This window comes from Artibeus jamaicensis, unplaced genomic scaffold, assembly GCF_021234435.1.
Source record: "Artibeus jamaicensis isolate MK-2021 breed Jamaican fruit bat unplaced genomic scaffold, CSHL_Jam_final contig_233, whole genome shotgun sequence".
Taxonomy (NCBI): Eukaryota; Metazoa; Chordata; class Mammalia; order Chiroptera; family Phyllostomidae; genus Artibeus; species Artibeus jamaicensis.
This window is the reverse complement of record NW_026521486.1, coordinates 60351160-60368790: the sequence shown is the minus strand read 5'-3', so window position 1 is coordinate 60368790 and position 17631 is coordinate 60351160. Positions and strand designations below refer to the sequence as shown.

Below are 17631 nucleotides of genomic sequence, written 5' to 3'. Positions count from 1 at the left end.
TTTCAAAGGACACAGTACTGAGGTGGACACTAGATTAATGGCGCCCAGAGGTTAGGGTGGGGACTGTGAAAGAGCAGCATGGCACCCTCGCAGTGGCCCTGTTCTTTATGTTGACTGCTGTTGTGGTCAAGCAGTTCTATATCCGTGATACAGTCTTAGAGAACTGGATGAATGACACACAAATGGGTGCATGGAAACTGGTAGAATGTGACTATATGGCAAATGGATTGTATCAAAGTCAGTTTCCTGGTCGTGACATGACACTATGGTTGTGCCCGGTATTGTGACTGCTGCAGGAAACTGGGTGAAGGGTACAGGGGATCTCTGTATTATTTTGTACGTCCGCATGTGAATCTATAATACTTTTAGCTTTGATCTAATTCTGACACAAATATCAAAGGCAGATAAGCAGATGAATTAAACAACTATAGGAGGTGCTTTTTGTGATTCGGCTTACTGCAAAAAGCCTTTCTATGTGGGGCAGTATGATCTTTCTTCCCCTCTCCCACCATCACCCCCATCCTCTTCTCTGCTACCAACCACAGGTGAATAAACTTCTCATCGATAATAGACAGAACTAAAAAGGGCCAGTGCAGGTGCTATATACTTAGAGAAATAGATCTATGCTATGAGTAATACATCATTTGCTGAAAACTGGGCATGTATTAGTTCCCAAATATGGTAGAATACGTATGTGTATATAACAGATTAAAACCTACCTATCTGGAGGAATTCTGCCAAGATGGAGGAGGCATAGGTAGAAACACTGTGCCTTCTCACACAACCAAGTTTAAAGACAACAAAATTTTAGTAACAAAATACGCAGCCAAAACACAGAAAACTGAACTATATGGAAGTCCGACAACAACGAACCATTCAGCCAGACCGGTTAGAGGGGCAGAGCCAGCAGCAGAGTGGGGTCGGGCAGGAAAGATCCACCAGATGGACCCAGGCGCACAACCCAGGTGCGTAGGCAGCCGTGGGCAGATCCCAAGTGTGGACAGACCCAGTGAAGGCACAAGGCAGCAGGCTGACCCGGTCACATATTCGTGCGCAGATAAACCAGCAAAGGAACGAGCAGTGAGACAGACTGTGCAGGCCCCAGCGGCGGGATGCAGCAGAGGGGACCACCATTGTCCCCCTTTGACTCTGCCCCCACATTCAGTGTCACAACCCAGTGACCTGGGTGGCTCCGCCCTGGTGAACACCTAAGGCTCCACCCCTCATACGTAACAGGCTCGAACAGACCAAACATGGCTCAAGAACAACTCAGAGCCCCAGAGCCCATAACTCTAAGCAAACAAGAAATTGCCAAACTTTCAGATGCACAGTTCAAAACACTGGTGATCAGGATGCTCAAAGAACTGGTTGATTTTAGTCACAAATTAGAGGAACAAATGAAGGCTAAACTAATTGAAATGATGGGAAATGAACAGGAAACCAATAGTAATGGAAAGGAAACTGGGACTCCAATCAAAGGAGTGGACCAGAAGGAAGAAAAAAATGACCAAACAGAAAAATATGGAGAAACAAGAATTCAAAAAAATGAGGAGAGGCTTAGGAACCTCCAGGACATCTTTAAATGCTCCAACATCCCAATTACAGGAGTACCAGAAGGGGAAGAGGAACAGCCATGAGTGGAAAACTTATTTGAACAAATAATAAAGGAGAATTTCCCCATTATGACAAAGGAAATAGACTTCCAGGAAATCCAGGAAGCTCAGAGAGTCCCAAAGAAGTTGGACCCAAGAAGGAACACACCAAGGCACATCATCATTACATTAGCCAAGATTAAAATGAAGGAGCGAATCCTAGAAGCAGCAAGAGATAAGGGGACAGTCACCTACAAAGGAGTTCCCATCAGACTGTCAGCTGATTTCTCAAAAGAGACCTTACAGGCAAGAAGGGGCTGGAAAGAAGTATTCCAAGTCATGAAAGGCAAGGACCTACATCCAAGATTGCTGTATCCAGCAAAGCTTTCATTTAGAGTGGAAGGGCAGATAAAGTGCTTCTCAGATAAGGTAAAATTAAAGGCGTTCATCATCACCAAGCCCTTATTATATGAAATGTTAAAGGGACTTATCTAAGAAAAAGAAGATAAAAAATATGAACAGTGAAAGGACAGCAAACTCACAGTTATTAAGAACCACACCTAAAACAAAAGCAAACTAAGAGGAAAGCTAGATCAGGAGCAGAACCATAGAAATGGAGATCACATGGAGGGTTAGCAACAGGGGAATGGGAGAAGGAGAAGGGGGGAGAAGGTATAGAAAATAAGTAGCATAGATGGTAGGTAGAAAATAGATAGGGGGGAGGGCAAGATTAGTATGGGAAATATAGAAGCTAAAGAACTTGAGACACGTGGTCATAAACTAAAGGGGGGGAATGGTGGGGGAGGGGGTGTGCAGGGTGGAGGGGAATGAATAGGGGGAACAGAACAACTGTAATGGCATAATCAATAAAATATATTTAAAAAACCCTACCTATCTGTCAAATACTTTCTCAGGAAGTTGTCCTTTGTTTCCCTTTGTAACAAACCTTTCATTTAAAATGGTTTATTTTTTCCCAAAGTTAACTGCAGCATCTTCAATATGTGTTGTACTTATATGGAATAACTGCCCAAGAAGTCTTTGGCTACCCAGCTAAGCTTCTTTCTCTCTTGATAAATTCAAACATTTTCTAGGACATGTGAGGTAAAAGCACACACATCAACAAACATATTGAAAACGCTTAGGATTTGCCTTTTTTGAAGGGCCTGAGTGAATTTCAGCTACACATTTAAAGAAAAGACAAAAAATGCCCCATCCTTTTGCTAGGAGGTAATTTTTAAGGTGAATAGTATTTCACACTGCAGTATAATCTGCATGTGGTGTGCTTCTCGCAAAGTATGTGTGAAAATCATTTTAAGACAACAATTTAGTCCTTTAACGAGTGACTGTAACTTTAGATCCTATATTAAGACTCTGGTATTCTCTACTAAAATTGTATTTTCTTTATTAAAAATATAAATAGCAGCTTTATTAAATATCTACCAGTCTGTTTCATAGAGGAGGCATATAACTTTATATTCAAAGAGACTGACTTTTTGGTTTGTTTTAAACTTGCAGATGCAGAATAAATCCTGGTTTATCTAAGATAACAGATGCCAGATTTTTTTTTCCTGCAGTTCTCTCTGGGGAACACAAATAAATATATCCATGAGAGGACAAAGACATGCCAATTTATTACAACAAAACAAAACAACTTCATAAGCCCTGGCCAGTTAGCTCAGTTCGTTAGAGCAGGGTTCCATCCCCAGTCAGGGCACATAGAAGAATCAACCAATGATTGCATAAATAAGTGGGACAATGAATTCTCTTTGTTTCTCTCTCTCAAATCAATAACAAAAAAGAACTTCACGACACGTAATTTGTGAATTACGTGAACACCCCCTCCTATGTGAACACCTCCTATGTGAACACCCCCATGTATTAAAATCTTGTTGAAATAAAGTGAAAAGATACCAGCCCATAAGATAGTGTACAATCCATATACTTGTCAATGGGAAATGAAGAGACATCATTAGCGTTCTTTCACGCCATTCATTCATACACTGTCAGTGTTGGCCATGGGCTAGCCAAGACGATTTAATAGGTATGTACATATTTTATCATAATTCTGCAATCATAACCTCTGTGCTCAGTCTTTCTTTCTTTCTGAGACAACTAGCAACAGGATTATCAGTCTTCGTTTATTTAGTTCAAATGTAGAGAGGTTATGAAAGAATGACCGGATGAATCAGAAAGACATTTTACTGGTAACCCTCCTGCATTCTGAGCAATTTCACTATTTTATTTTGACTCTTTCTGCTCCCATGAGAGTCATTTCACAGTCAGGTGTCAATCATAAGCTATTTATACACATCTCAGTCGAGTCACTGTGGAGCAAATCAATCTCAGGGCACAGCAACTCACCACACGCCTTTCACAGAGAGCGTACCATGGCCCTTCAAGGGTGGACTGAGACTCTGCAGAATGTTGCTGCTACCAATAACAATAATAATAACAGTGTAATGTGAGAGCTTCATTTTTTCTGCATGGTTATTACAATTTTGTGTGAAGGGAAATAAAATTCAGCAGAGCTGACCTTTTGGCTGCCTGGTGCTATCAAGTCTTACCCTATGTCTTCTAATTTTACACAAAATGCTAGTACATCACACTCTCTCCCTGGGACCTTCCTGTCCCTGACACTTGCCCTCCTATATTTGTTACCCCCTACCCTTGCAGATGATGGCTTTGTTCTGTGACAGCCTCTCTTTTGGAAACAAAAGCTATTCTTTCCAGTGAAACCACAACAGAAAAAACAAAATAAATACCTGAGCAATCAAAAAGATAATCAATGCTCTAGTTAATTTAGTTACAGGACTTTAGGGGCTGGATGTGGGGAAGGGCGGCTGTCCTTCGCAAGAATGCTTTTCTTTAGCAACATCAGGTGAACACAATCAAAATGTTAACGAGAAAGCACAGTCCTCAGCAAAGCTCTTTTTTTGCTGGCAGGAGGTAAGAACAACTGACAGATGGTGCGGCGGTGAGACTGATGTTTGGGATGAGAGCCAGGAAGCTTTGTCTGGGCTCCTCCTGCCCCTGGGGAAAGCGAGGAAACACTCCCAGAGTCATTCGTGAAAAAGGAATGAATCATGTAGAGAAACAAAGAGACTGAAGACAGAAGAATGAATGGCGGATGGGGTAGCACTCAGAGACTTTCTGAAGGAACATCACGGTTCTCACTTTAAAAAGCATCTTCTAACCTGAGTTCAGAAAATATCAACTCACCCTACTTTTTTATTTAAAAAAATACTTTCTTTATTTATTTTTCTTTCAGAGACAGAGGAAGGGAAGGAGAAAGAGAGGGAGAGAAACACTGACGTGAGAGAAAAACATCAATCAGTTGTCGCTTGCATGAGCCCTGATCAAGGACTGAAAATGCAACCCAGCCATGTGCCAGGACTGGGAATCCAACCAGTGACCTTTTGCTTTGCAAATGATGCCCAACCAACTGAGCCACACCAGTAAGGACAACTTATCCTACTTTTAAAAACACTAAGAAACTTTCCTTTTGCAGCATGGGGTGGACACACTAGACACCTTATTACCCTCTTGCTGAAATCAATAAAAAACATTGGATTAAAAAAATCTTTATCATGGAATTAGTAGGCTATCGTAACAGTAATATTAAAGACCAAACACTGACCGGAAGTGGGAATCCAGTGCAGTAAACAGAACACTAGAAAATGTGAGTCAGTTTGCCTTGAGGGCATTTTCCCTGCTTGGTTAACTTCAGCTTTCAATTTTATACAAAAGATTAAGTCTAGGGGCCGGCTTAGTGTGGAGAATCTTAGCTCCTTCCCCCCTGCCCCCCGTCATATCTCAGTGTCACAGCGAACTCCTGGCCCTCTGTACTTCTCCACAGATTGTAAACACCCCACCCCTGTTCCCACCCCTGATTTAAGGAAATCATCTATCTCAAACCTTGGACCAAATCAGGTCTGAGAATTACAACTGCATTCCAGGCCTTAGGCAGGTTTGCAGATTCATTCATGCTACCTGGGTGGTCTGGAAAACCTCAAGCTAAAAATTCAGTGTGGTCCCAAGCTGATGGTACCCCAGGCAGAAGTAAATGCAAACCCTCTCTGGAGGAATTAACCTTCAATGGAGCCTAAAGGAATTCTACAAAGTTCCAAAAATGTGTAAAAAATTTACAAAATATACTGGAAATGCAGACTCAATGAGCAAGAGCCAGGAAGACTGCAGATATTAGAATGATCAGACACAACATCTGAAACAATGGAAAGGATTAATATTATGAGTACAGAGCAAGAGACTATAAAATGTGACCAAGCAGCAAATACAAAGTGAACCCAAAAGAACAAGTAGGAAAAAAAACCCCAACGAATGAGTTTAAAGCATATTAACCATAGCTGACAAAAGAATCAACAGATCATGGGTACAGCTAAAGAGATACTAAGAGAAAAGTGACAGCTTTATATGTTCATATTAAAAAGGGGGTTGAAAAGTAATGTTAAACATTCAGCTCAAGATGTCAAACAAAAGTATAAGTTTGTTGGGAGACATGAAGTAACTAGGTATATGTTTGTGGACTAGAGGACTGAACATCATAAAAGCATCAGTTCTCTCCATATTAATATATGTATTATCCATGTAACTGTAGTCAAAACCCCAACAAGTGTTTAGGGTTTTTTGTTTGTGTTAATAACTTGAAAAACTGAGTCTAAAAATTATGTAAAATTGCAAAAAGGCCAAGAATTGTTCAAAAGGACAGAGTCAGGGGTGATGACTCACCAAATATTAAGGTCTACTAAAAGGCATCGAAATTAAGACAGTGATACAGGGGTAGATAGATAAGTTGACCACAGGGGGAAGAACAGAGACCAGAACCAGACTCGTGCCCTGAGTGCCCCAGTGTGTGACCCTGGTGTGGAGCAGTGGGGACAGGACAAGGGATGGACGCTGAGGCAGCTGGGACAACGGGGGATCCATGTGGAGAAAAAGAAATTGACTCCACACCTCCAACTAAATTCCTGATAGAACGAAGGCCTACGTGTGAAAAACAAAACCTGAAAAGATCTAAAAGAGAACGTGGAGGAATTCTTTTCATTACTTCAGGGCACAGAAGGATTTCTTAGAGTAGACACAAAGTGAAAGAACCTGTAACTCCTTTAAAATGAAGATCCTCTCTTTAGCAAAAGGCATAGTACGCACATGAAAGAAAACCTACAGAGCAGAAGACACTTGTAAAACATAAACCCAATGAAAGACCCGGTTCAGAATCACAAGGAACTCTTACAAATGAGGGGGAAAAAATCCAAAAACAAAGCCAGACCAAAGTAAATCAAGAAAAAACCAACACTTCAGTGAAACTAATGGGGCAAATGGGTGTTCATGGGCAAAAGACTTGCTACAAATTTCACAAATGAAATCTAAACACATAAATATGAATATATCTGTATTAACCATATTTTTAAAATTGTGTGTTTTCTGACATCTGGGGCCTGGTTGACCCTGCAGGGACAGAGTGTCCTTTCCAGGGTCGGCTAGTTCCAACAGAAAGGAAACAACTCAGCCAGAGTGTGCTTTCCAGACACAATCCAACCAATCCCGAGCCCGCACCCAACCACCTCCCCCTGGGGCTCTCACATTCCAGGTCACTATCCACCTGCCCTGATAGCCTTGAGGCCAGGTACCAGACAAGGAGCGACAGTGCCCACACCCCAGAGCCTTTCAGACCTGCTTATCTGGACTCTCCCGTTCCCATGGAAACCACAACAAAGGCTCTGGCCCAGCTGCTCCCTCTATGTCCCTCCTGACAGCTCCCGGGTGCTGCGACCTGTGGCTACCCAAGGTGTGCTGAGGTCCTTCCTCTGGGAACTGTCAGAAACAGCACCTTCAATGGCAGTCATCTCCTGACCTGTTTTCTTTACTATACCCCAAATTCCCTATTAACACAGTGTATTTTAAAACATCTTCATTGGTAACCATAGAAACACAAATTAAATCAAGTGTTGATGAACACACACAGCGGAAATGCTGATACATGGCTGGCGGAACTGCACCCTGTTCCAGCCACTCTCAAAAACGGTGCGGCACATCTAGTAAAGCTGAAGACACGCTTCCTCCTAGGTGGGTCTACCCCAGAGAAACTCCTGTACATTTGCAGTGGGGTGGATACAGGTTCAAAATATTCACAGCAGCACTGTTTTTAGTGGCACAAATAGATAACACCCCACATACTCATCAGTGATGGAACAGATGAGTACAGTGAAACATTCTAGAGTAGAAAATTAGATGACCATACCGTATGCTATGATGTGGATGAACCCCTGGAACATAATACCGAGTGGAAAAAATAACAGGAAAACATATACAGTATGATTGTACTTATAGAAAGCTCAATTCAATAGAAAATGAAACAACAAACCATTTAAACACACAGACATACAGTAGTTGTGCGTGGGGGTGGGGACGGCCATGGGATACGGGGAGTTATGGCTCTTTCCTTAAACTTGGTGGTGGTTCCAGAGTGTTCACTGTAACGTTCCATACTCTGCACACACCTTTTGTTTCTACCTAATTCTTCATTTAAGCAATTCTTTAACAAGATATAAAGACTAGTGTTATCACGGCATGAGCCCAGGGCATACCATCTTCACTGGTGTGGGGCTCCGTGCCAGCATCCTGGTCCACTTCCTCCAGCGTGCCGTGCTCACTGTACGGGCTGTCGCTGTGGGGCGGAAACAGAAGTCCATGTGAAGCCAAAGTGGAAAGAATTTCAAAAGTGAACAACTGCTACTGCAAGGCAAAACAGAAGACTTGGAGTGGCAGGAGAGTTACTGGGCAGCCTATGAATGGAATGCTGGAGCCTCTGAGGATTATCTGGTCCTATGGGAGGGTGTGTCCTTCCTCTCTGACACAAAGGTCATTTGACAAGTCTGTAAAGACAAAGTTAACTTGCAGAAAACTTGTGTTTACAAATAATTCTTACCCATAGAAATGAAAGTGTGTTGTGTTCTAATGGAATATGCTCATTGCCCTATGGATGTACTAGTTTTTGCAAATTCATTTTAACATTCCTCACTTCATATAAATTGTTGGCTTTGAATAAAATGATTTCTTCTTTGAATTGATTGTATTTTTTCCATCTTTTCTTGACATATGTTCACTGTATATTTGTGTGAGAGTTATGATTTGAACTTTAGAAAAAATGTAACCTGTACAACTACCACCCCCTGTCCTCAAATGGGTGCGGATAAATGGAACATGCATTGAGCACAGATGCAAACCTGACTTGACTGTAAAGGCCCATTTACACTGTTGAAGTTGGGTGACAAGAGCAACTACAGTATTGCTGGTGTCCTGTTTACAATGAACAGTACCCATGGAGAGCACTACATATGGGAAAGATAGTCAAGCACATGTTATGGCTGCAAGCCTCTCTATTCTGGGGCTTTTACTCTGTAAAAAAGTAGCAACCACAAAAAGTCTAAGAGTACAACACATCAAATAACACTGATCAGACATCCACATACTTACTCATGTATCTCCTCAGAGCCAAGCTTGGTGAGTACATAGTTACATGCTCAAGTAAATATTTTTGCACTGAATTTCATGTGTAAAATTGCTGGATATATAATAGAACTGGCATCTGTCATACTTTGTTGTTAACTTGGAAAGCAGTACTTCTAGACAGAGTCAACTCTCAGTTTTCTTAAGGCATATGACCACGCCGTGGTTTAAGATGTTATTGTGGTTTATGTAAAAAAATAAGTGTGCCTTTAGTTACTTAAAATCTTTCAGCTACTTATCCTACTTCTTAATCCCTGGTAAGGCAAAGGGAAACAGGGAGTTCCCAGGAGGGTGGAGAATGAAGGCTTAGACAAGTCTACTCACTGCCAGCGGCTCCTGCGTCTGAGATAGGCTGGGAGGTGGCTCTTGAGTGGGAGGGCTCATGCGGGTTTTGGAATCAGACAGACCTGGGCCTTCTCCAGTTACCATCAGGCACTGGCAGGCTCCTTGGTCTCTCTTAACTCAGTCGGTAGAGTGATTGTGAGGAGCTAAAAGGTCATATGCACTGAGTAGCTGGCATGTGGTAGGGGCTCAAGAAATCATAGCTACGTTTATTGCATATGATTTCCTAGAAGCTGGAACCTGTATATCAAATAGTGAACATATACCTTTTAGGGTTTTCTATCATTGGTAGTAGTCAACTGCCTACACACTCTCCATTTTTTACCACTTTAATGAAATGTGTCTATACTGCTGTATTAAAAACACGTGATTACCAGAGAGAAAGGGGGTGCAGGGAGGTATAAGAGGGTAAAGGGAGGATAAACGGTGATCGAAGGAGATTGGACTCGGGATGGTGAACACATAATACAACATGCAGATGATGTATTATAGAATTGTACACCTGAAACCTATATAATTGTATTAACCAATGTTGCCCCGATAAATTCAATTAAAAACAAATAAATAAAAAAATAAAACATGATAAATTATTATCCTAACCATATTATTAATGTAATAAATTTGCTTAAAATAACCATTACTACAATTGTTTACAGTAATATTAGTACAAATAGAAATACATTTGGTTGATAGAGTCTCTTCAACAATGAAAATTTTGAAACCACTTTATATAGAATTAAAGCTATTTTGGAATGAAAATTAAATCTGTCAATTCAAAGTTATCTTTTCTTGATGTAACAGTAAAAATTGAAATACGTCTACAGAATTTCAAAACCTTCATCGTCTACCAAAGCCACGGCAAGGAGGATGTACGTAAAAAGACCATCCCTGGGGAAAGGGAGGGATGAGTTTCTGTAACGAGCAGCCAGTGCTGTCGCGGGTCTGAGCATCCCCGCCCACCTCGGGTGCTCCTACTGCTGCTGCTTTTTTGTCAATAGGAAGCAGTGGCAGTTTACACTCAATTCTTTTTGTGAAAAAGCTGACATCTAGAACCCTGCACAGTGCTTGGGTGTCAGGACCCAGGTCCCACGATGCGGGGAGAGCTCCTCACCCCGGGGGTTCCGGCCCTCCCTTGGCCGTTACACAACTCGCGTTGGTGGGGAACCTGGTGATAAACATTCACTGTGGTCTACTGAAAATCAGCCCTTGACACAAGGGTTTGAAGAGGAAAGGAAAAAAGGAAGGAAGGAAGGAAGTTAGTTAATTGGCATCTACACTTCCATAATTTTTCCAGGGGGAAGAGGACTAACATTTTCAAACTTACCAGTAGTCGTCTCCAGCCATACATTTCTCATAAACAGGGCCGTCCAGCTCTTTGGCATCTGGGAAAATGGTCTCATGGTGGATGATGATGGTTTTGACAATTTCATTCACGTGAGCCTGGCAAGATACTTGATCCTGTATTTCTGGGACGGGCATCAGTGTTGGGCCAAAGCAAATGGCCAGGTTATAAGGGTCCATCATGTTCTCATCACTGTACTGCGAAAGACTTTGGAAGGAAGCAAGGCAGGAGTCACAAAAGAATAAGGGAGAAAATCGACGCGTCGTAAGATACTCTATGTTCTGAAACAGGGATCTAAAACATTTTTTTTGTTGTTATTAGAATAAAAACAATACTCCATCCTACTTTAAGTTGGCTCAGAAAACACTGAAGAAAATAAGACAACTTACAACCCTTCAGCCAGATAGAAACTGAAAGGGAAGTGTAAGTCCTACTTAAGTGGCATTTTTCAAAGCCACACGGGAACTTGAGATAATCTCAAGTTCTACTATGATGGAAACGGGAGTCCACTGAGTTTCATGGGTAAACATTACAGTTGGGCTGTAAGTGCTGCTCACAGAAATCTGGGAGGGACAGTAGCAACTCCATAAAGCTTTGTGGAGATCTTTAAAATTGGCCTCCCTCTACTCAAAACCATCTCAGACTTCAGCCTTCTCCTATCAATCTTGAAGAAAGTCTAGAAAAAAAACAAAGCGCCTATTCTTTGTAACCACTGAGAGCAAGCAAACAACTCCAAAAACTGAAATTTGCTTTCGGGTCGGAATACCAACACTAAGCAAAGAGAAGGGGAAAAGAACCCTCAGTTCTCTCGTTCCATTTAAAGCTGGGACACTACAAACTTCTGGGAGATTTCCAGTTGTCTACTAATAATTTCTAAATTCAATTCAGTGGATATTTGTAAGATATTTTCCACAGGTGACTCAAAATAAGCCAGCTCTTTATGCTGTGTGTCTAACACATGAGCAAGGCACTGTTCTGCCTAGAGATGCTATCTTTCAGTGTATAAAATGTCAGTCTTGAAACGTAAAATCTCCCTGCACAGATGACAAATGGAAGGAGAAAGAAGACACTGAACTCCCTTTGTGAGATGGTGACAGACACAAAGAAACTGAGAAACCACATGACATGACACTTTACCCTCTTTTGGAAATAAGATAGCCTAGAAACTAAAAAACACAAAAGCATAATTTCCACAGCTAACATATGTCTTTCCCTTCTGCCACTTCTCAAACATACGATCCTTTAAAAGAAAAGTTCACAATAACAGCCATGCTCACGTTACAGATCATCCTGAGGGTGGATGCAGGGAGGAGCAGTGAGATTCAGAATGAGAATGGTCTAGTTTTCAACAGATGCACTTAAGCTCCATGGGGAAAGCCACAGTTAAACTTTCTCGGTCTTTCACTCAGTGCTGGCTTAAAAAGTGAAAACCTGACACAAAAAGTTATTTATGTATGTTTTGATTTCACAATGGAAAAAGAATAAGCAGATTCTCTTTTCAAAGTCCCAATCCCAAGCATCCTGCCCTGGGAGCTCCGTCTTGTCCCCGGATGAAGGCAGGTGCAGGCAGCCAGGGGCACCTTTGGGTGGAAATGCGGGAGCAATCCCAGCTGCCTGAATTGCTTATGAGATATGTGATGAGTTAGATTCAGGTTTGGGGAACTTCCTTGATTCACAGCCTGCTTTCCTAGTCTGTTGTGGTTTATTGGTTCACGGTTGCTTTATTCAGGTGCATCAGGCGAATCTGGACAGGACGGCATGGACGGACAGGACGGCATGGACGGAGAGAACCTGCAGGAATGCACGGCACTCCGCAGTGGGAAACAGGAGGCACCGGCAAGTTGAGGTGAAAATGGCAAACCCTCGGATTTTATAACTGCCTGGGTGACTAGGCTTAATATATTTTTAAAAATGTTTAAAAATTTTTTCAGTTATAGTTTACACACAATACTATATTAGTTTGAGGCATACAAAACATAGTGATGAGACTGAGGTAGGCCTATTTCAAAGTGAAAATTTATGGCTTCTATTTAACCTAAACCTAGTTTATGCCCATTCCTCTAGATGCTGCCTATTTCCAGTGGTGACTTCTGTGCAAATGGGCTCTTCCTGTTGTCTGTGTACATTTCAGGTCCACTCTGGATGGTTCCCTGCCAGCACTTCCCCAGTGCATGCTGCTGCCTGGTTTGTAGGGTCAGCCTGAGTGGGCGTGGCTTCGGGAATAGTCAACAGGGTTGTAAAAAATCCCTGTGGCTGTGGAACGCAAACCCTCTAGTGAAATGAGAAGTGAACACATCCCAATTTTAGGAAGGAAGAAGCCGGGCTGGGAAGGCGAGTCCCCAAGCTAACTGCTCCTGGATTTATTTGCAATCCTACTGAAACACTGAGGAGCAGGGAGACGCTTAGATATGACTTGGGGAAGATATTCTTACAACACAGCCCTGTATCAGTACTGAAAATCAAACTGCTAAAATTAAAAGCAATTTCTTTGAAAATAAGCAGTGATTTTTAAGACTCCTGTTACATTTTAAAAAGAGGTTTTAGAGATAACTTTTGCTTAAAAAAGTCTCATTATATTGAATCTGCAGAAATTCTTTTTTGGATCTGTGTATAAGCCTCATCTACAATTCCCCTCCTTCCCTGACTACAACGTTAAAAATCACAGAAATTTTCTGCAGTGAACAAGCGGTTTACATCCTTTTGACAAAAACATTCATGACATTAGGTTTGGATGAAAGTTTGAAATACACATATTTCACTGGAAAGTGTTCCTTTTAGTGATATTTGTATAATTTTGCATTTCTGACCAGTGTTTCCACACCTCTCATCTATCACACAGTGACCTTGATACGCTGAGGGAAAAGGTCCCTTCAGTCTGTATTCGATCTTCTGGGGCTGTGCTGATAAGTGAAACCCAGTGTACGTTTTGCAGAATCCAAGAACAAAGACAGCATTCAGAGCTGTGCCGGAAGAGTTAAAATGGGCATTTTGGTATTAGGGTACTTACTGATTGAGGAAGGCAAAGAGGTACCTCATGACTATAAGGACCGACCTGGGCAAGGTCAGGAGGAGCTTGCGGATGTGAAGCGCCCTCTCATAGAGATTATCGACTCCTGCAGACAGAAGCGGACACGGTCAGGATGCTTTCACTTGCCCCATTTAAAGCACAACACTATAGGACCAAATTTTACACGTGAACACAAGCAGTCCTGTGACCTTGGTGAGATGTAACCACAACCAGCAATGAGTAAGTAACGGGTCCGGGTGTAACACCATTCCTGAAGGCTTCTCCTCTGACACACCCTTGTTTCCTCTGATTTCCATGGTGGTCTTGGCCTTGAGCAACTCAGTCTTCTAGATGTAAAAATAATTCTTCACCTGTTGCTATTTCTAGATTTTTGCATCTGATATGATTTCCACTCCTTTTTTGCTCCATGTTAACTAAAGTACCTTTTGGGATGTTCTCCTTCACCCCATTATTCATGAATTTGTCATATATTATTTTTCTATTACTATGATTCAGGCAGTTCCTTCCCTGAAACTACCACAGTATTTTATTTATATGATTTTTACCTTGCATTATACCATTTCATCAATTTTTTAAATAAAACATTTTAGGCGCGCCGACTTGGTTCCACGCACTGAGGCATTAGGAGTACATCAGTGATAGGGTTCCTGCTCTCCCAGGACGTACACCCTGGTGTTCACAGCTGTTTATTCCCTTATCCTGCCTTCCCTGTAGGATGGTGAGCTCTCTGAAGAGATGGGTACCTGGGACTTTCTAGTATCATTTTACCTCTTTACTAGGAATACACATTGTCCAAAGCATCTCAGTATTAAAGTGTTTACGATCAACAGCAAAAAGGTTACTGCTAAGAATCCATTATCTGCATAATGGTCTGTATTTTACAATGGGTTTTCAGACTATCTATTTAATGTGGAAAACAATGCTGGGCTGTGGGCACGGCAGGCACTGTCATCCCCACCCAACGGACTGGGAAAGTGAGAACTGGGGGAGTGGCTTATCCAAGGTCAGCTGACTGGATGGGCAGAGCTGGGACTAGAACCTGTTTGATGTTTCCTAAGTCTGGCTGTCTTTCTTGAATTTCAAAATATCTCTATCAAGTACAACGTTGAACATACCCAAAAAGCATACATTTGAGAAAAATATTTCAAAAACATTTTTAAAGCTTACTATAATTTCACATTACTACATTTATTCTTAACTGCTCTTGGGATATTCATGTATCCTACTTGAAAGACTTTAGCATCTGACAGTATAGCCAATGATCTCAAGGTTAGGGTACCACCCTTATGGAGCCGGTTATCTCGCTTCATTTTTCTCACTCACGTGGGACATAATAAACCTTGTTGTTTCTCCCCCCTGAATATCTCAATGCCATTTCCTAGTTGAAATCTTTATTATTTCTACTGCACCATCATAATACTCCCCTACCTCAGTTTCCTATTCTAATTCTTCTTAAATCTGTGGTTTTCAACCTTGACTTGGAATCACGTGAAGAAATTTAAAAAATGCCGATGCCCGAGATTCTTCTGTGCAGCCCAGGCTCAGAGCCACTGCCTCACCTACCTTGTGCCAAGCTCAGGTCCCTGGGCTCTCAAGTGCTGACCCCACCTACTTCCCACTTATCAAACCACCCAGTTACCTAGGCATTTTATTTTTCTCTCTGCACAGCTGAAAAAGTGAACAGGGTATTAGGAATGTTCTCGTTTAACCACTGATGAGTTCACAAAACAAGAAATAATTTATCAGGATCCTTGGGACAAACCACTTTCATTCCCATTGTTGAGTTTGCCACAGCCGAACTACTGCTGTCAACTTTTAGAAAATGGCATGTCAGAAACTCTCATCAGAATGTAAGTAAAACATGATCATCCAATGAACATTCCTATAACACTTTGAAATTTTCAACATAAAGCTGTAACTACTAATAATGTGCTGTCAATAATATTGAAATAAATACATTTATATCCTGCCTTTTAATTTATAAAGTATTTCAGAATGAGAAAAGATGTAACACTATGAAATGTAGGTTAGGGACACATCTGTTGAATTTAAGTACTTTGTTTAATTTCCTTTCCACACAATGATCTTGATTTTTTTTTTCTGAAAAGAGGGAATAGGGGGCTTTTAAAAAGTTACTAAACAAGGATATAAATTTACTCAGGCCACAAGAACTCAATAATAAAGTTTACCATTGTTTCCACCTAGTTCAGCCCCAGGGTCCCAGTAGGACCAAAACACACCCCAGAGTTACCCGTGTGTCTCTGCAACAGCATCACGGGCCACTCGGCAAACCCATGTGGGCAAAGAGAGGAACTGAAATACCCACGGATGCAGAAATATGCAACTCACTGAGAATTTAAGGGGGAGGGTAGGAGGGAGTCACTGTGCATCTATAAATACTATATATTTAGGGACAGCTAGATTGCTGTTTCATATCTGAAATTAAATTGTTAAAAGGTTATTACCTGAATAACCGATGTTTTTAAAGAAATGACTGTTGTTGCTCTTTTCAGTTAGGGATAAAAAGATACTTTAGCACACCTGTATCTAGCAAGTCTCTCTCGACAAACAAGCAAAATCTCTCAAAGGTGAAATTATACATACAATGACTCAATTCTTAATGGTATACATTGAAAAAAAAGGAGAGTATACATTGAGATTTACTAGCATTTATTCCCTTGGTCATTAAAAATTGTGTGCGTAAATAATTTTACATTCATGCCTCAAAACCAAGCACTCACAAAGGTTAACATGTTAATGGAAATAATAAACTATAAAGATGAATTGTCCCATTAATGGTCCCCTGAATGGCAATATCTTCTACTCTTTCCCAGCCACTTATAGAGCCATATAAGGGTTATAGTTTAAAACAAATAACAACATAAAACTTCTTCCATTGTTTACTGAGGATCTGGGAGTATTTCAAGAGTTAAGTGTGCTGCTTTTCTAAGCTAATCCTCAGTGTAAGGTTATGGTCAACTATCAGCCAAAGGGTCCTAGCAGCTGAAAACTAGCTTTGGGGTCTTAAAGAAAAAAAGGAAAAGAAAGAAGGCAAAAGGAACCAGTTTTAATGCATTGCTGATCTTTAATCTTTGTCAGATCCCGTAGGGTGCAAGTCATTGTCAGGCTAGAAAAGGACACAGGCATTACTTTTGAGGGGCTTAAGGTGATTTCAGGGTCTCCTTGTTTCTTTCTCTCCGTTCTAAGTTTAGTTCCCCTACCCCATAAAGACAGTTTCAAATTTTATTTTAAAAGAATTGGGGCAACAAATATTTACATACCAATTCCATACCACCATTATTTATAATAGCCAGGAGGCAGAATAACCTATATGCTCATTGATAGACAGATGGAATATAAACTTGATAAAATATTATTCAACCTTAAAAAAAGGAATGGCATTCTTATATACACTACGAACTGAATGAACCTTGAAGACATTATGCTAAGTAAAATAAGCCAGACACAAAAAGATAAGCATTGTATAATTCCACTTATACAATGCGTCCAGAATAAAATTCATAGAGACAGAAAACAGAATGGTGCCTGACAGAGATTAGGAGGAGAAATAGATAGTTTTTGCTTAATGGATACAAGTTTCAGTCTGGGATAATGAAAACTATGTGGAGATGAATGGTTTAAGGCCCCTACACTGTACATTAAAAACAGTTAAAATGATAAATTTTTATGTGACGTGTATTTTACCACAGTTGAAAATAAAGGATTGGGAAAGGGTGCTGTGAGATGCAAATGAAAGATTCAGGAGAGAAAAGCAACAGGAATGAAAAACACGTGACACC

At 41.0% G+C, this 17631-nt stretch overlaps 1 protein-coding gene across 5 annotated transcripts in view; it reads right to left on the bottom strand.

Annotated features, from left to right (window-relative positions):
• Positions 1-17631, bottom strand: part of SRGAP1 (SLIT-ROBO Rho GTPase activating protein 1) — a 277168-nt gene that overhangs the window by 12105 nt on the left and 247432 nt on the right. For all 5 annotated transcript variants that reach the window (XM_053662053.1, XM_053662052.1, XM_037140307.2 and 2 more), the window contains 3 exons: positions 13811-13916; positions 10786-11010; positions 8198-8277 (listed from right to left, as the gene is read on the bottom strand). In XM_053662053.1, the coding sequence (XP_053518028.1) occupies positions 8198-8277; positions 10786-11010; positions 13811-13916 (411 nt within the window). The remainder of the gene's footprint in view (positions 1-8197; positions 8278-10785; positions 11011-13810; positions 13917-17631) is intronic.